The 20967-nt window shown below is 30.7% G+C and overlaps 2 protein-coding genes across 2 annotated transcripts in view; both read left to right on the top strand.

Annotated features, from left to right (window-relative positions):
* LOC140442663 (GTP-binding protein Di-Ras2) overlaps positions 1-20967 on the top strand; it is a 1562201-nt gene that overhangs the window by 381645 nt on the left and 1159589 nt on the right. The gene's annotated exons all lie outside the window — the stretch shown is intronic.
* Positions 2594-3007, top strand: LOC140444353 (uncharacterized). The gene has a single exon (XM_072536102.1). The coding sequence runs from the start codon at positions 2594-2596 to the stop codon at positions 3005-3007; it is 414 nt and encodes a 137-aa protein (XP_072392203.1).

Raw genomic sequence — 20967 nt, 5'->3', positions numbered from 1 at the left:
TGGTATGGGCACAGATAAAGAGTGAAGTTTCAAGAAAAAATACCACTTTTAAAATTCATGATGTTAAACAGTTGTTTTTGAAGGCCGTAAATAATGTAAAACCTGAAAACTGGGAAAAGGCAGTAAATCACACTATTAAAGAAGAGGAAAAAATGTGGAAGCTGGACAATATTACTGATAAAATGATCGAGCCAGTTATTATAAATCTTGGTTCTGAAAGTTCATCTTCTGAATCTGATTTGGATTTGTAACAAGTAGCTGTAAGTTTTATATTAATATTTTTATTCATCTATTTAACATACCTTAGATGGTTTTAAAAACTCTTTTTCTCTTTTGTAATTTTTAAAAATTAAAAAAAATGTGAATTTTTTAAAACCCTTTTTAATGTAGGCCAGTCAGTTCTAATATAGTGTGTCATAAAAGAGGTCACTTTTGTTTACATACACATAACACTTTATAACACTGAAATAATTCATTTAGTTTTTACAATTATTCAAAGTAATTTTTCAATTAATCTTGAGCACACCCATGGAGTGGTCGGAGCTACCAGTTAAAATTATGCTAATTACTCTCTCGTTCATAAAAATAAACTATAATTATAGAAAGGTAGTGGCAAGTGTGATCAATTTGAACAAGAGAGTGTAACGTGTCAAAATGACGAATAATATTTGTCTAAATTTCATTGTTTTATTAAAAAAATAATAAGTCAAACAGTACATGCATTTTACTTTTATTGATATATTCTAAAATACCTTATGACGCATTTAATTTAACTTATGCAACGCCAATAGTAACTAATGCAAAGTACCCGTCTAGCCAGCAGCAAATATATGTGAGATAACTTTCACCTAACTAAACTATTCTATTTTGAAAATTAAAAGAACAACTACAAAGGGAGAAGAACTATGATTACTTTTTGCACTTAGGAGGTCATTTTAACACTTTGACTCCTATATGTACCATAAATAATACACAACAGCTACTCTCTCTGAGCCTATGTGTATGAATTTGATAGGCGAGAGTAGAACGCATTCAGGCGACGGTGTATGTGGTCCGAACGCAGTTGTAGTGTATTTATACGTGTATTATCATTTCTTTAGGCTGTGGTATCCAATTTTCAATGTTAGTTCGGTAATCCTAGCATACTAAAATCGGCAACATTGTAGATAAAATTTGGAGACACGAAATTGTCGAGTGACATACCAGTTACTGTTAAACCTTCATTGTAGTCGGGGTACAGATAACAAGAGATATCTTTCTTTACACGAACTTAAGCATCTGGCTCAAATAAATGATTGTGAATTTGAAGATTCAGATGCCAATACATTATACATTCATATTTCCGATAACAGTGCATACCCTTCAGATTGTCAACCACAAAAAAAAATGGCAGAAAGTGGAAACACTTAAGGTAAGTTTATAGTTAAGTATTAATTTTAAATGTTGTATCTAATTTTGAAATATTTTAAGATGATAATGTTACAAGTCAACCTAGAATTCAAGATGAACAGGTGAATTTGCAAATAAGCGAAAGTGAATCTGAAATTGAAGATCTAAATAATATAGATATGGTAAATCCTCATATAGGGAATTTACAGGCAAATGTTATATGGAAAAATAATGTTGATGGAAATTTGAATACATTCCACGTTATATATGAAAATACTTCTTTTGGCACAGTTGTAGAAAGTAGGGATAATGATACACCTTTAACATTTTATAGACCGCTTCTAACAAACGAAATACTCAATATTTTAGTACAGGAAACATATCGATATGCCGAACAAAAAATTATTGATGCTATAAATCGTGAAAACGTTAAGACAAATTAATATCTCACTAACTGGAATGATACTAACAGAGAAGAAATATTAAAATTTTTGGGAATTTTGATATGGATGGGTTTGAATACAAAACCACCACTATGAGATTACTCGAGCACTAATTTTATCAATCATTGCTCAATGTACAAGACAACAAACATGTCGAGGTGTACATTTGAGGCTCTTCTTACTTGCTTTCATTTTTCGAAAAATGAAGCTTGTCCTGAAGGAAGCAGATTTTTCAAAGTTTAACCATTGTTGCCATCGTTCAATAGAAGTTTTCAATCTGGTTTGGTACTAGGTAAATATGTTTACATTGATGAATCGATGATTCTCTTTAAAAGACGTTTGTCATTTTTACAGTACATACCTGGCAAACGTAATAATATGGCGTAAAAGTTTTCAAACTCGGAAAAGGCGGCTACACATATCACGCAAAAATTTATGGCGGAAAGTAAAAAAGACCAAAGGAACAATCACTAGCATCCCTAGTGGTCATGGAAATAATGCAGCCTTTTCTACACTCAAGAAGAACTTTGGTTGCGGACAATTTTTACACTAGTGTCAGTTTGACACACGAACTAAATGATAACAATATTCATCTAATTGGAACACTTTGTAAAAAATAGAAAATACAATCCTAAGTCGGTGTTTGAAGCAAAGCTAAATAAAGAAGATATGATGGCGCTACAGAGCAACACAAAAGTTATTGTGGAAAATCGATCGACAAAAGAGAGGTAACATTTTTAACTACAAAATCTTGTCCAGAAATGGTCGACGTTCATACAAAATCAGGAATAACAAGGAAATCGTCTACAATAGTAGGATATAATTCTGTTAAATCTTACATTGACGTCTCTGATCAAAAAGGTTCCTACGATGGTAATCCTATCAGACGTTCTATAAAATGGTATCGGAAATTCGGAATAGAGTTATTGACAAATACAGCCCTAGTGAATGCTTTAATTCTGTACAACAAAGCTTTGAACAAAAAAATGGATGGAACACAATTTCGCGAAGAATTAGTGACTGCCATTTGCGAAGACAACAATGTTACAAAACTTCAACAAACACACCATAGGCTGGAAGAATATAACAAAAGAGGACGATGTGTTATATGTTACAGCACACTGACAACATCCTTTGGTCGCGCACTTGAAACACATAATGTATATTTACAATAATTTGTTTATATTTTTGTTTATGTTTTTTCTTAATACAGTTTCATAAATAATGTGTATTAATTTCAATACATAAAGGCTATGGGTAATGACATTATGAATAGTGGTCTAGGTGAACTGCGTGTATCAAAAATAAATACACCCTACAAAGCCCTTTTTAAATAAAAAATGTAATTATATGAATTAACACATACATATAAAGCATTTTATTAAAGAACATGATAAGTGGTCAGGCTGTGACATCTTATGCGAATAAATAGGCCCAGGAGTTAAAGTGTTAACCTACAGACAGAAAAGGTAAACCACGGAAAGTATAGGCGAAAAAGCTAAATTATTTGAATTTTTAATAGAGGTAAAGGATTTGACATCTACACTAAAATTTTAAATTACACATTTTTATAAACTTAAGAATGATTTTATACACATTATATATATATATATATATATATATATAATCAGAGTAAATGAAGAAGCATAGTAAGTAAGTTTACAATGAGAAATCGGAAAGGAGAGAATAATTTATATAAATGAAGGTGAGAGACATTTGAAACCCTCTGTTAAATTTAATGGTTTGGTATTTAGTAAAAGACAATGTTAGTTCCAGAGAGTGAGTCCGGGTGTTTAATCGTATCAGGTTTATTGTCGTTTTTTTAAATTTTGAAGTGGACGCTGAATGATCGCGACATAATAGTATTACATCATTTGCTTAAGTTTCATATTTGGTGGTAAAAGATAAATTGGAACAGAAGTGATTCTTAATACTGAAATTTGAGATGTGCCATTGGTTTGAATATAATTAAATGAGAACGCACCATCTACAGAAACTTTGAAAGTACTTTAACCTTTAAGTAGGCTCGTGAAATTGACATTATTAATTGACATTAAGTGATTACGATTAGTGATTAAATGACATTAAGTGATACGTCATAAAATTGCATTAGTGAACAACGAAAATGCATCTTCCAAATTGCATTTCGAAGTGACAAAAAATGATAAATTTGAGTGCAATATTACTACTTGCGTGTTTTGGGGTCACTGAGTACAAATAAAATGACGGCGATAGTCTTCGAGGCACCTGGTGCACCCTGGTCTTGTCTCTTACAGTTTTGTGAAAATTTAAAAAAAATTATTCTAAGCCCACCTTAGGTGTTTTTAAGGACTCTGGACAATAATATCATGCGGGCATACTTCAGCTAACTCTGACAAAAACACTGACAGCTGATAACTGACAGTGTTTTTGTCAGCTTGACAGCGTTTGTCAGGTTGGCAGCTGACAAAAAAATCCCTGTGAACTCAAAATTAAAGCTTTCTAAATGTATATTAATTGTAACGCCACGTTTATTCAAATGAGACCTAAAATGGTCATGAGGAAATATCAAACCAACCAGTTCACTACCAAGAGGAGCCATTCTACGCTCTACTCTGTTATACGCACTTTTGTCATTAGCATTGGTAGCTAAAAAGTGTTTTATAGCAAACCCTTTAATTTTGTGATAACACGGATTTTCATATGGCTCTGGCTCTAGAACTGGGTTTACCAATAAATTCATAATCAGTTTTAGCTAATGCTTAAAACTCTTTCAGTTCGAGCTTAAAATGCTGAGCATGACTATTAGCAGTATGTAGATAAACTATATTTTTTACTTCGGATAGCGATGTATGTTGGTCCAGATTTTGATAACTACATAAACAGATAATATTAATTTATGCCGCTCAGTGATTATACCAGTCGTGATCAGGTAATTTGATTCTATAGTCCAAGCGTATTAGAAAATGTGCTTGCTTATTTTCCGCAGTTATACCAATAGGGACCCGAGCTTTATGATATTAAGATATGAAAAATATTTCTATCTGGTCCAAGAATGAATGCTATGTTCTCTAAATAACGGATTGATGTTTTAGCAAAATTGTTATCTAAGTGGCTTTATGGTGATCAGTTTGAGGTCGAGTGAGCTTAACAGGGAATTCCGATACGTGTCTTCGTCCCTCTGCTAAATTAAATTTTCTGGGAATCAAACAAAGATAATAATATAATATGTCCTACTTTGACTAAAATGACAAATTTTATTTAACGTAATTTTTGTGTGAGTTTATCTACAAGAATTTTTACACTTCGGAAAAATTTGGATACCAATCAAAACTTTCAAAATTCGAGTACCTCCTGAACTTCTGAAATTAATTTTCTGCAGATGCAAGGAAAACTGTAAAAGTATTTGTGGTTGCCGACAAGTAGGCCTCAAATGCGCAGTATGCCTCAATTATTCTGTTCTGCAACCTGCAGTAACATTATGGAAATATTAAGATTATACGAAAACTTCGAAGATGAATTACCCACAGTGACGTTAATTCTAACTTTTGTTGTTTCGCAAAACATCCATCTATACTGAATTAGATCGTAAACCGCAGCCTAAACTATAAAATAAAATTAAAAAACAATAGCTGGAAAATAACTATTTTGAATATATAATTATGCTCAATATTATCTCGCGTGGAAATTGTCAGTAAATTAGGCCAAATGGGGAAAAGCGCGCCTTTAGACTCTACCTAACCGGTGGAAGTAAAAAGGTCGATCTCTCTCCCGTCAATAGTGGTCCCTCGGAGAGAATGTAGTAGTCATCGTGATGTCGTGTATTGTCCGTTTCCAAAGATCTCTGTCTCTGGTCATTTCTTTTAACTCATACACAGGTATTTCGCATATTCCTGTAATTTTGATCGATTCATCTTGTTGGCGATCTTCCTCGTGTTCTTTCTCCTTCTACTTTTCCTTGGAAGTCTTTTTATGTTTTCTGTATCTGCTCTATTAACATGTCCAAAGTATTTTAATTAATGGATATGAATTTTGCCGGATAGCCGTTTACTGACTTTTAGCACATTTAAAATTGAAATATTTGTCCTGTGGTCTATCCCACAAAAGGACCAAAAGATCGATAGTAAACTAATATTATATTAGAAGTATTAACAAAATAAAAAATTATATAAATAAAAAAATACAAAATAAAAAACTAAGTCTAATGGTTTGTTTTTAACGTATCCTTATGAGTATTCAAGAACCCGGTCAACTTCGGAGTGCTGTAAAACCAGAGCAATTAATGAAATTAAACACATTTGTAGTAAAAACTATTTATTGAAAACCCTACATAATATTGCTCTAATGTCTTTTTATTGTAAAATGACCAAAAAGGATGTTACAAGGTTCAAAAGAAAATTTGTTCAAACATTTTTAGTTATTGTTGTTAATAACTTTTTATTTTATATTTTACGATCAAAAGTAATACGAATATAGTTGTACACAATTTAATTTGCTACAAATAATTTTAAATCAAAATTTTCTGTAGGTTTGCTACTTTACAAATACAGCGCGAAAACCCTTTGACGCCCTTATTCAAAAAAGGCGAGTATTCAAGAACCCGGTGAACTTCAAACGTTGTAAAACCCAGAGAAATTAATAAAATTAAACAGATTTGTATAGAAAATTATTCATGGAAAAAACCACTAATATTATTGATTAAATGTCATTTTATTGTAAAATAACCAGGAAAAAAGTTATAGGGCCCAAAAGAAAATTTGTTCAAAAGCCTTTGGTTATTTTCGTTTATAACTTTTTTATTTTCAATTTTATGATAAAAAGTAATAGAAGTAAAGTTGTAGATTTGCTAGTTGTAAATTTAATTTCCTACAATTACTCTTGTACAAAATTTTCTCTAGAGTTGCTAATTTACGAGATACTGCGCGAAAATCCTTTTCATCCAATGGTGACAACCCCACAAACTTGAACTTAAGCCTACACCAACTAAAAATTGAAACTAAAAAAATTGCATGCTCTCAACAATGTTGTCCCAACGTATCTTTTCAATGGCCTATATAGGAGTATATTTTGATAAGCTTTTTATTTATGAATTATGGATTATTCTTATAGAATATTAAATAAAGCAAATTATCTATTAACGTTTAGTTAAATATATATTTAATAAATTCTTTTGACAAGTTTGTGTCTGAATATATTTATTTTTAACTTAACTTATGGAAACTTTAAGACTCTATTCAACGTAGTTTGACAATTTAAAACTTTTAACTGGAGGTTCTTATTCTATATTATATGCAACTTGATATTAATTTCAAACTTAGAAATATTAGTTTAAATAAGGAAAAACTTTATATACGTTGTTATATTAACTCTTGTTAATATTTTAAATATCCTGCTGCACGATCATGAGCTTATGCAGAAATATTAAATTATGAATAATTGTTTGTAAATTAAGTTTTGGAAATAGTTTTTTAATAGTAGTGTATATAATTTCATTTAGAGTCGAATAACTACATTTTGTTAACTACACTTTTCAGTATAATACTGTTTATTCTAATATCAGTTTAATAATTCAGGCTATTTAATTTTTTGAGGATTTTAAATCGCCGGATATTTCTTCCCTTACAGTATTGTTTAATCATTTGCGATTGATTAAGTCAATAAAATATAAATTTTTAACTGATTATTATTAGAAAAAGTCATTTAACTCATTAAAGCCACCGGTTAATAGCAGCTATGCTTTTCTGCTTTTCTTAAAATTATTCTTAAAAATTGTGTTTATATGTATTTAGGCCACAATTGAGTGTAATGAAAATAACATTTTAAGTTACTTATGTTTGACGTTTCGATTTCCACTCCGGAAAAATTCTGCGAAAATTTATAATAAAGAATTGTTGTTAGAAGGTTATATTTTACTGAGTTAATGGTTAACTTAATTGGCCTTAATCTTGTAGACAATAGCATGCTTATGGTTGAAAAAATCTGAGAGTAGTGTTTTCACCCTTAGAATATCAAATAACTCTTTTGTGTACATTTAGTGTAAAAAATGCATCAATAATCAGAGAAAACTCATGAAAAAAAAAGTCAAAGAAGCAGCTCTCATCTTACTTAATAAATAAAAATGTGTAGCAAACGTATCAGTAAAATTTATCAGGCTTTGATTGTCAGTACTAAAAGGAAAAGTCAGTGACAAGAATATTATACCAATAATAGCGGATTAATAGGAAGTCAGGGACATGACTTCTTATGCAACACACAATACACAAACATATAATCTACCTACATACATTACACAAACTTCTTCTTCGCGCGACTAGTATTACTCCTGTTTGTCTGCCTCTTATTCTGTTTCAGTCGTTGTTGACTGTACATTATCTTTCCACCTTTTTGGCGGCCTTCCAACGGGTTTTCTGCTATACGGCTTGTTATTTTTACAGATGTTCGCTAATCTATCTGGTCCCATTCGGTTTATATGTTCGTTCCAGTTTTTTTTTCTTGTTTTTATCCACCTGAATTTTGCATTGTTCGCGTATACTTCTGTTGGTTTGTCTGTCTCTTAATGATATGCTCGCTATTGATCTTAATACTTTCATTTGGATATTGTTGATTTGTTGTTTCGTCTTTCTTGTATCGGTCCTTGTCTCCACTGCATATGTTAGGATTGGTCTTACTGTTGTCTTGTATACTTTCATTTTGCTTTCCTTGGTCAGATATTTTTTTCTCCATATGGTTTCTTGGAGGCAACCAGTTACTCTTGCTGCTTTTGATGCTTGCCTTGTGGTCTCTGTTCTTATATCCCTGTCACTAGTGATCTCCACTCCTAAGTAATTAAATTTTATTACTTGTTCTACACTTTTACAAATTACACAAACTAAATATATAATACAAAAAAAATACAAACCAGTAAGAATTTAATATAATTTAATATTCCTAGGGCAAAAACGCCACCATCAGATTTTTTTAACCATAAGCATGCTATTGACTACAAAATCGATGCCAAGTAATTTAATTAATAATTTTGAAAAACATAACCTTATAATATCTTTTTATTTATACATTTTCCATAGTTTTGAAAATAATCTTTTTTTTTGAAAACGTTTTCCGGAGTGGAACTCGAAATGTCAAACATTAGTTAGTTGAAAATATAATTTTGATTTTAATCTGTTGTGGCTTAATCCAATATAAATATAATATTTAAATTAGACATCCCACAAGAAGACCGTTTTAAAATTATTCTTGTAACAAAATCTGTAATAAGGAACCTTTTAGTAGAATATTTACAAACCGGTTACAGTATTTTTTTCGCAACCAATTTTTGACAATATCTGATAACATTTCGACGACCCTCGTTCCTAAGATTAGTTGCAAATGGTTTCAAATAAAAAAATCAATAAGAGCTGCCCTGCCTCTTCTCTGATTTGTAATTATCGAATTCAAAATGATAAATGGTAGGGAAATAAGTATTTTACTAACAATCTTCTATAGGTTTTATTAAAGTTGTAACAATATATAATTTGCTTATAGGAAGTTGAAAGGGGGTACTGAACAATTACTGGGCTGGAGATAGGGTGAGCAAATAATTTAAAACGTTTGCGAACGAGTACTCGTGTTTTGGTTGGAGAGCTAGGTCGTGGATAAGGTTTCCTATATTTGTGGGACTAGGAGAAACCAAATACAAAAAAGAAATCAAAAAAATACTTTTTTACAGAGATATCCTGGGCAACACTACACAAGAAGATTCCTAAACTATTTAAAATGGACGCCGTTTAAAAAAATCTTCTTGCTTGGAAAAAAGGTTTTTCTTTCTTAAAAATTTTTAAGGGTGAAAATCTTTTTAAAAGAAATAGTTTTAAACTCCTGGTTTCAAAAGAAACATTACATATTTATTTTTATTTCATATAAACAGTTATTACAAATAAAAATATCCAAATTTATAAACCAGCCTTACATTGAGTTTAACCTTTTAACAAAACAGAATTTAATCTATGTTTAACAACAACTTTTACAGTGAACCTTCTAACAAAACAGACTTTAAAATTTTGTCAGTTATTAAGAAGGTTTGTTACCTTGGTATTGGATACAAAAAAAAAACACTGAACACAAACTTTAAACGATCTGGATTCGGCCCCTAGGAGCCAAACTGGGAGCTGGACAGATCTTGGGTAGGTTAAACAAAAACTAATAAGGAATAACAATAACGAATTTTAAGCAAATTTGGACTTAAACCATGAAACCAACTGCTTTGCCAGCCAATCTATCGAAGAGTAATCTCATCCTTCGAAAATCATTCTCTTGTGAACATACATGTTCCCACCAACCCAAGTGGAAAGATTCATATTTATTTTCTGCGTAAATATCTGGGCGGAACCAATATCAATCGAAAAAGCAAATTGTGTTATTATAAACAGACTGCTGTTTGTTCTGTATATATTTTGGCGATACTTGACGGGTCTGGTGACTTTTCACAGTTTTAAAAAAAAGTCTAATAACTGTTCGTAAATTATAGGGCAGTTTGAGTTTGGGTTATCAAATATAGTTTTACAATATCTTAGCATTTCTTCTAGTATTTTTTATGGTTTGACATTTTGATCTGATTTTAGTTTCTTCCCTTTATTTTTTGGTGTAATAAAAGTAGGTTCCTCTGTAGATGTAGTATCTGGTGGAGATTGTGATTTGATTGTGGAGATTTGGGAGATTGTGCGTTTGTTTTGTGCTTTACCTGTGTTAAGGTATATGCGTTACATTATTTTCTAGATCTATTTTTAGGTCGTTTTTTGTTTGTGAATCCTTTTTGGTTGGCTGCATGTGTGGTTTTTATTGTTGGGAAATTTGTGGTTGGGTTTTTTGTTTTGTGCTTTTTTCTTTTGATTCCCAATTCATTAATCGTCCAAAGTTTTTAATCAGTTTGAGTTTTTTTACACTTATTACAACTAAGAAATAACACAGTTAAGAGTGTTAAACAACTAAGTTAAGCAATACAACTAAAACTTTCATGAAAAAAATTATTTTAAATAAATTGAAGAAAATAAATATAAGAAAGTTAAAAATAAATGCAAATACGAAGTCACATAAGTACAAAGAGTTTAAATTGTATTTGAGATTGGGTCAAATTAATTACTTTTATTACTTACAATTTAAACTATTTATATCAAAAAGGCACCTTAACTCCTTTTTATGTGAAAATTTATATATAGAGGTACAAGAAAATATTTTTCATATTTCAAATATTGAAACCTGTGCTAAAAGACGAATAAATGTAAAGTATCTTATAGTGAACTCCCGGCATCATAAAAAGCTTAAATATGCTGCGAAACCTATAGAAACTGTTTGGACTTGGGTCAAGTGAGCTCTCATGATAACAAGATCTACATGGCTTAAAGGGTATCTTTGGCTTTATCCCTTAAATTTGATATCTCGGCGTATATTATATTATGATATATACGTAAAAAATAGACTAAGCAATATTTTATAAAATAATAAATATAATATAATATAATATATATTATAATAATATAATAATATATAATAAATAATTATTAAATTCGCAATTATTTAATAGTTTACGGTTTTCGTATATACATAAACTTCCACAGGATATAAAATTAAAATGTTGACGTTTCTAAGTTTGTTCTCTTACTTTAATCCCACACCGCACAATTTTTTTTTTATTTTTGCAAAAGGATTGACGAAAAAATATTTAAAAAATTTTGTACGCTTATTTCTTTTATATTTATTGACAAAAATACTATTGATTCATAAATGCATTATGGCGTGTATAATAACTATTATGTAACCTATATACCTATTAATGGTCTAGGAAAAAGTGTGGTTTATTGTGTACGAAATATTTTAAAACAATTTTTATCCTTATTGAAAGGTTTTTCTCGTTTGGATCGTTACGTTCTGCGTTCTATCCTACAGAGTGTTCTTGTTACTAAATTCTAAATTTAGCCATCAGGTTTATTGGTTATTAGCCATAAGTTTATGATTAGAGTGCACTAAGCTAGCTTTGATTATGCAGATATCTAGTAAATGGTAAAACAAGTGCATTTTTTGTCCTCATCTAATCCTTTAACGGTCTATGATACTATCCAGTAAATCTACACACCCATGTAACGATTATATTTTTTCACGAATGCCGAACATTTAATTTTTATTTTCTCTTTTTGTTTTCTATCGAAACGTGATATTTTGTCTTCGGGATTAATCCCTACAAATAATAATAAGAACATAATATTTTAGTTGTCTTTCCATAAGACATTCTCTATATCTACACCATTACAGTAAGCAACATATTTTATAGATGTTCCTCGAACAAATTCCTTGGTTTTTGGATCATTAGGTAATTTGTACAATGGAATTATATTTTTTCTGACAGTTCCCAAGGAATGAATTCCCATGTTGGCTAAAACCCACACAACTTCGATTAAGGTATAGTAGTTATCGAAATAAATTTTGTGTTTCTAGTACTTACTTTCTCAAATGCATGACAATGGTGCCGCTTGCACCTAAATCAGGTTCGCAGTTTAGTTGACGTGATAAGTCATTTTCAGTTTCTGTGTGTGGATGTTAAACGTATAGCAATAACCAGAAACACCACTTAAAAAGAATAAAAAACTTTAACCCCAGTTGTGGGGTTTTAGCGACAATTATTGTTTCATGTGATATCGAGCTTTGGTTGCATATATCTGTTCATTATTACTAAGAGATTTTTCTATAGACTAAAATAAGAATTTTTTAGATAAGGAATCAATGACAGGCCGAATTATTTTATATAAATAAGGTAAAAAAAAAAATAAAATTAGACGTACTCACAATCAATTTAATTTTACTACCAAAACAACCGGTTTCTCTTTCTACACTTTGCAAAGCATCTTCAGGTCAACAGGTACAAAGTAAATTAAATGCTGAAATTATAAAAAGCCCGTATTAGGGTGCTGTCTTATAAAGATAAAAATAAAAAAAGGTTATAATAATTATGCCAATATTACATGTCTGTGTTTATTAATATGCATAAAATTGATTTAGAAGACAAAGTGACAACCCACAAATTGGTATGAGATAATCTATTGAATTGTTATAAATTAGAATCAAACAAAATACCACTTACATTTCGGTACAAGAATTTTTAGATAATGATTTGTGATACATAGTTCAAACTATCGTGTAATTGCTGATGATAGGTGATGTTCGGTTAATGTTGTAACTGTCTGATAATTAACGAGGAAATTTCTTGAGGGGAGAGATGTTAACAAATGAAATAGGAGTAAGGTATATGTGATTATTTGTTAAATGAAAGATTTGTATGAATTTGTATGAATGATTTGTATGAATTTGTTATATGTTTTATATTATTTAAATTATTAAAGTTATTTATATTTATTCAAGAGATCTATTTTAGAAATGTGTGTTAATTTATCTTTTTACAGTATGAGGACAGTTATATGACAATAAATGAAATTAAATGTACTATTATTTGGGTGTGCAATTTCTTTGACGTGTAATTATCAAATATTTTGATAAAAGACAATTAATTTCTGTTTTGGCAGAAAATTGTGATGTCATATGATAAAATTATAAAACTAAAAACAATTAAAGACAAACAGAACACAATTAAAATGACAAAACAGACATAAAACTTTTAAAAATTTTTAAAAGAAAAAAATTTTAATAAATTAACACACATTTCTAAAATATATCTCTTGAATAAATATAAATAATTTTAATAATTTAAATAATATAAAACATCACTTTCATTTCACAAACAATCACATATACCTTACTCCTATTTCATTTTTTAACATCTCTCCCCTCAAGAAACTTCTTCGTTAATTGTCAGACAGTTACAACATGAACCGAAGATCACCCATCATCAGCAATTACAAGATAGTTTGAACTATGTATCACGAATCATTATCTAAAAATTCTTGTACCGAAATGTAAGTAGTATTTTGGTTGTTTCTAATTTATTACAATTTAATAGACATGTAATATTAACATAATTACTATAACGTTTTTTATTTTTATCTTTATAAGACAGCACCCTAATATAAGCTTTTTATAATTTCAGCGTTTAATTTACTTTGTACCGTTTGACCTGAAGATGCTTTGCAAAGTGTAGAAAGCGAAACAGGTCGTTTTGGTATTAAAATTAAATTGACTGTGAGTAAGTCTAATTTTATTTCTTTTACCTATTTGAAGTGGACTCACACAAGCAACACATTCACTATTTTATATAACTTCAGTCAGTCGTTGACATTGAAATGTAAAATACGATCGAATTTTTTCAAAATGCTTTTGACTCATACACATTTTAACTATGTCAATGCCTACTTCTGCACTCGAGTGTGTTCTAATGTTTGTTATGTTTATTACTGCCGCTAACATTCATATTTCTAAATATGTATTTAAATCGTTGGAAGAAAATTTAAATGGTTTGGATGGATCCTTCTGGACACTATACTGCACAGTCTCATCTACAATTTTTTGCATAATTGTATCATCGAAAAATATTTAAAAAACTCATATGGAGTCGTCAAATCCTTCAAGACATTAGGAATATCATCATTTCCTTTTAAATTAGGTAGCACTTGACCAATTTTCTTATTTTTCCACAACAGCTGCTTAATTTTTAAAACTTTATTTTTCTTATTCTGTATAGGTTAATGTTTTTCATTTTCGCTAAGTTCGCCGCTGTCTTTGTTATTATCAGAAGAATTCCCTTACAAATTACCATCGGTGTCACTAACAGAAACAAATATTTCATCAACCTAAGTTTCGTTCATATCTTTTCTAACATCTCATTTGTAACTGGCTTTGGAATCTTATTTTGTTCTTCATCTTCGTCACTGACGTCTTCCAATTCATCCTCACTACCACTTGGTGTATTTGATATAAGTTCCTGAATTTCTGCATCATTTAAATCATAAAGTGTAATTTGTTCGGCACTCTCGGTATATATCTGAATCTCGGTATATATCTATTAACTGAAGTTTGCTTTCCAGTAAAAAAGTCAAGAATTCATTTTGAGGCACCTGTTTCTTGGTTTGACGATGAACTAAGGAAAATGCGAGTAAACCTTTCGAAGATAAAAATTACTGCTAACCTTACTAGTGATTACACTCTGTATAATCAATTCAAAAAACACTATCAATTAACAATATCAATAAAGAAAAAACTGGCATATGAGCAGTTTTTCTTAAAATCTGACAATATATCTCGAGATTCTTGGAAAGTCATCAATTATCATAGGAATAAAACTCAAAATAAAAAAGTAACTTCATGTAATATTTCATCAAACGACAAACGAGTTTAATAATTACTTTACTTCGGTAGCGGGAAATATATTGAACTCGTTGGATGAGATAGATGAAAATGATGCCATGAATTTTTTGGAGGGAATATACTCCCCTTGCCACTCGTTGTTTTTAACACCTGTTAGTGATACTGAAGTTAGGAATACATTATACAGCTTGAAAAACTCAAAATGCACTGATTTTTACTTCTTAAACAAACAATTAGTGATAGAAACTCTGGATATTATTATTGATAAACTGGTCATACTTTATAATCTTTGCCTTATCGAAGGAATTTTTCCCGATGTATTAAAAGTAACAAAAGTGTTACCGCTACTCAAAAAAGGATCTCCAGAAGAAATTGAAAATTATCGCCCTATTTCTATTATTCCCATTCTTGGTAAAATTTTTGAAAGTATTTTGAATAACCGCTTAGTAGAGTACATAGAAAAGTACAAAATACTTCATTGTAATCAATATGGTTTCAGAAAAAAATGCAGCACTACTCAAGCAATTCAGGAAATTGTAAGGGAAGTAGTTGATGGCCTAGAGAGAGGTCACTTCGTGTCTTTAACATTGTGTGACTTATCTAAGGCTTTTGATTGTGTCTCACACACTTTACTTTTAGACAAAATGCACAAATATGGCATAAGGGGAAATGCTCTTAATTTATTTCGATCGTATTTAATAAACAGAAAACAGGCCGTTTTTTTAAATAATAACTACTCCAATTTTCACAATGTTGAACATGGAGTTCCCCAAGGGTCTATATTAGGACCTACATTTTTTCTTCTATATCTCAACGATATATTTCATTATACCCACCCCTTAAGGTGTATATGTTTTGCAGATGATACAACCGTTATTAGTACCGACCAGAATCAATATAATTTAAATAACAAAATAGGAAACGATGTGCTTAAAATTAAAAACTGGTTTACACATAATAAACTAAAACTAAACGAGGATAAAAATCAAAATATAGTTTTCAGTTCAGATCGAAGACACATTTTTGGATATAGCATCAAATTGTTAGGGATTTTTATGGATGACAACTTAGATTGGGGCATCCATATAGACAACTTAAGTTCTAAACTCGCCAGTACAATATTTGTAATGCGTAACCTGGTTTATTTGGTACCTAAAAGTACCCTTAAAATGTGTTACTTTTCATTGTTTCATAGTCATATACAATATGGAATAGCTGTTTGGGGCAACTCTGGTCATGCCGACAGAATATTTAAATTACAAAAGAAGGTGGTGAGGATACTTGCTGGAGCGGATTTAAGGGATCATTGTAAACCATTATTTTTGAACATGGGTATTATGCCTCTACCTTCGCTTTATATGTATGCAACACTGTTGGAAATTCACGATAATAAAAATAAGTTTACTATAAACTCCCAATTACATGATCATCTAACAAGATCGAGGGATTTAATTAGGTCACAACGATTCAGACTATCAAAGAGCACAAAGAATTCAATTGATATTCACTTGTATAACTATCTGCCTAACGAAATAAAAATTCTGTCTCCACCACTGTTTAAAAATAGGATCAGAAAGCATTTTTTAACATATTGTTTTTACTCAAAGACAGAATACCTCAATACACCTTTATAACGTGTACCCAGTTTGGTCAGAATACTGTCGATTTACTATCTACATATCACATTGTATTATTGCTATTAAAACGTACTAAGTTTTATGTATTAGTTTATTTAGCCATCGATTCGGGAATATTCTTAATTATTTGCACATTTTTGTTACTTCCATATTTCAAAGATTTTTTATGTGACAGTTTAGGTTTGTTTTTTTTTTTTTGGTTAGAGATTTTTTTATCTTAAATTTTTAATTTTAATTCTTCTGCTAATACTTACATATGTATATTACTTTAGCCAATATGGTTAAGTTAATTTTAAGTTTACATTATTATATCTTTTATTGTATTTTTTATACGGACTTCAAACTTTATGTAAAGTGGTCAATAAACGTTCTATCTATCTATCTATCTATCAAAGGCATCTAAAAAATAAAAAAACATGAGATACATGCGCGCTGAGTCAAATGTGAATTATGTGATCTTAACAAATATAGTATCTACGTTTGCAAAATAAACCAAAACCCTAACAGTACCTGAATCATACATATCTTCTCAATTTTTATAAGTGAAAACAGTAGTCAAATATCACATTCAACAGACACAAACTAGCAGTCAACGTCTGGCGCCACACTGTAAATTATGGTTATGTTGTAAGATCAGTATGTACCTATATAAAATATCTTTATGTTAAGGTACGACGCTTGAATGAATCGACACAAAACGGAGTATAAAATATATACTCTGAGTGGAGTTATGAGACAAAATTATGGTTGGTGCATTTTTTCATCATTGCGTATAGTGGGGTTTAAAAATCCTGTGGAATTTGTAAAAAAAAATGGCAAAATCTCATTAAATCCGCTTAGTCCTTTCTTAATTACATCGTTTAACACCTCTTTGTATAGTGATATCGAGAGCTGTATTAATAAACAATATATTTATGTTTAAACATAAAGCCATTTTATAAGTAATGGATTTTGACCTTGTATATAACAGGTAAACTTGTGTACTGCATCGGCATGACTCATAGCCCTTGTCAAAATCCATTACCTCTATTAAATTTATTTATCACTAAAATATAGGCAGCTTTATTGACTGTTTAAAAAGCACTCAGAGGTGAGAGATATAACAGATGCTAGGCCTGTTCAATTAAAACAAAATAGTCAAAAAAATATTGGCAAATATATATACAGATAATTAACGCTACATCTAAGGCACCTATTTCGTTGTATCACCAACCCATGTATACCGTGTTATACATAACGATAAATAGTAATTATAGGGTAGATACTCTTCTTCTTCTTTTATTACCCTCTCTGACTATCGAACGTTGGTGATCATATTGGCAATAATAACTTTATTTACGGCAACTCGAAACAGATTAGCGAATGTCTCTTGATACCACTCTCGGAGATTTCGGAGCCAGGATGTTCTTCTTCGGTCTGAGTCTTTTCGTCCTGCGATTTTGCCCTGTGTTATGAAGTGTAGAAGATTGTCTCTCTGTATGTCTCATTACATGGCCGAAATATTGTAACTTTCGAATTTTTATTGTTTTTGTTATTTCTGTGTTCTTTTTCATTCGGTGTAAAACTCTTTCATTTGTTTTCATTTGTCAACCCAATTTTTCTGCAATATACGTCGGTAAATCCACATTTCAAATGCCGTCAGTTTTTTTATTAGTATTGCTATAAGAGTCCAGCTCTCCATGCCATACGGCAAAGGGGAGAATATGTAGCAGCGTATTAATCTGATTTTAAGGTTTACTTATATCCCAGTTATCGTTAACATTGGAGCCCAAATAGGTGATATTGTGGTTTCTTGCTAACTCTATTTCATACGTCCTGACGTTCATTGGTTGTAACCCTGTTTTGGTGACAATCATAAGTTTTGCTTTAGAAGTGTTAAGCTGTAGCCCTTATTCAACACGTTCCGGTCACCTGTTTATAAGTCGTTTCTACATCTTCCATTTATTTTGTTGTAGATTTTCTTTCTCTAATTTAGCAACATGAGGACGAGCATTGTCGTGCAGAAGAATGAACGTAAAAACTTCCCTGAACGTTTTTGTCTTACTGCTCATGAAGCTGGTTTAAAGTTTCAATATACATGTTTGAATTGATATGCACTCTACGTTTTATAAACTATATAAGTAAGGGTTATTAATGGTCGAAAAAAGTGTTAACATGACCTTGTCCGCAGAAGGTTGAACTTAATTATTAAGTGGATGATTACTTTTTCTTCTTTATGCACCATGTCCTTTTAGAACTTTGTTTACCATCATAGCTGTCTTAATTTTATTTACTGCCACCCTAAATAGCATGCTTGTGTCAGTACTATACCAATCTAGGAGGGTTTTCAACCATGAAGTTTTTCTTTGTCATGGACTGCGTTTGCCTGCTGTTTTCTCTTGCATAATATTTTGTAGCAATCTATATTTGAGACCTATCATTACACGTCCGAAAAATTCCATCTTTCTCTTCATGATGCTTTTTACAATCTCAGTAGTTTTGCTAAGACGTTCTACTGTTGTGGAGTTTGGAAGCTTTTCTACCCAAGAAACTTTTAAATTCTTATATATCACCACATTTCGAAAGACTCGAAGCGATTTAGATAATTTTTGTTTACAGTCTAAGACTCTACATCATAAAGTAAGACCAAGAACATGTAGCAGCGAAGTAGGCAGACCCGCTACGTCAATTTTAGGTCTCTGTTACATAATATCTTGGACATCTTTCTAAAAGCGGCTCTGGCCTGCTTAATTCTAAATTTAATTGCACCATTACTCTGCTTGACAGTTTAACTGATATCCAAGATAAACAATTTAATCAACTTGCTCAAGTAAGGTACTATTTACATATGTTTAGATCCAGACTTGCTTGCTTTCAGCTTTCAACGACACTGCCAAGTAATGTTTACAGATCTTCTTGAGTAGATGCTAGGAGTACTGTGTCATCCGCTTATCACAAATTATCGATTACTTCACCGCTCAATATTATTCGTTCTTGTTTTTTCATCAAGTGCATTTCTGAAAATTCTTTCGGAGTAAATGTTACTACTGTTAAATTATTTTAACTTTAACTTATTCAAATTTTTAAATATTGATGGCTTCTGTCATATTTAGACACAGACATTAACTTACTCTGCTCTGTTCGAACTTTCGACTTAACATGTAAATTTTGTCATTCAAATTAGTTGCTATCATCAAGTCCTCGTAGACACTTCGTCTCAGGACCAGCAACTTCATGTGGAGTCATACGTCGCCATGTTACCATATCCACTGGTAACTCTAACATCTTAAAATATAATAACAAATAATGTAAACCAAATTGTATTAGATAAATTTTAACGAGTTTTTACCCTGATATTTAGTGGCTCAAAACATGTACACCTAGTAAGAATTAACCACATTTTGTATTAACCTTGGTCAAAATTTTAACTTCATGTTCTTTTTAATTAAAGTGGTTATATACTTTTTAGGACACTGATGATGGAACATGGTTTCCGAAAACGTTTTGTCTTCATGACATAGCATGTTTGGGTTTTTAATTTATATACCTTTTATAAAGGATTTTTACTTAATTTTTTTTTTTAATGTTAAAAAGCCGGGGCGAAAAGTGGCATCCCTGCCGTACTCCTCTTTTAATATTAAGAGCCTGTGATTTTAAACCGTCTACTAAAACTGATGATATTTGATTACAATACAAATTTGTAAATATGCAGACGTATCTGCCATCCGAGCCAATATATCTTAGAATTTTAATCAATAAAGAGTGCTTAACACGATCCAATGCCTTTTATAAGTTAATACTACATGTCTACAGATATATCACGACATCTTTGAGTAAGTACGTTCATCCCAAACAATGCATTTCTCGTTCCAAATCCAGACTGTGGTGTGGTTACTGGATGGTTCAAAATATTTATTTTTTGGTTTGTTTTAAAATACAATCTGTTACATAACAAGTAACAAAGAACATTTTGTTGAACAAGTTTGTTCAAAACATTAACACCATGGTTCGTAACAAATAACTATTAACGAAAGAACTAATAACTGTTTTGTCTGTATTTCGTGAGATGTTGCAAATATAAAACCATTCGTAAGCTTTTTTGGTCCTCTGACAAAAGACGAGTAATCTTTTGCACACAAAATTTACTGCAACTCAGATTTTGTACGATACTACAGAAATATTCTACAATCACACCAACATTTTCTGAAATCGGTATTATTAAAATTCGACGATGTTCTCTAATTAGGCCTTCCACACAT

This window comes from Diabrotica undecimpunctata, chromosome 6, assembly GCF_040954645.1.
Source record: "Diabrotica undecimpunctata isolate CICGRU chromosome 6, icDiaUnde3, whole genome shotgun sequence".
Classification (NCBI taxonomy): Eukaryota; Metazoa; Arthropoda; class Insecta; order Coleoptera; family Chrysomelidae; genus Diabrotica; species Diabrotica undecimpunctata.
Note: the sequence above shows the minus strand (reverse complement) of the source record. Positions and strands in the feature narration are given on the sequence as shown.

Coding starts and splice junctions, on each gene's coding strand:
- LOC140444353 (XM_072536102.1), top strand. CDS start 2,594: ATGGTCGACGTTCATACAAAATCAGGAATAACAAGGAAATCGTCTACA.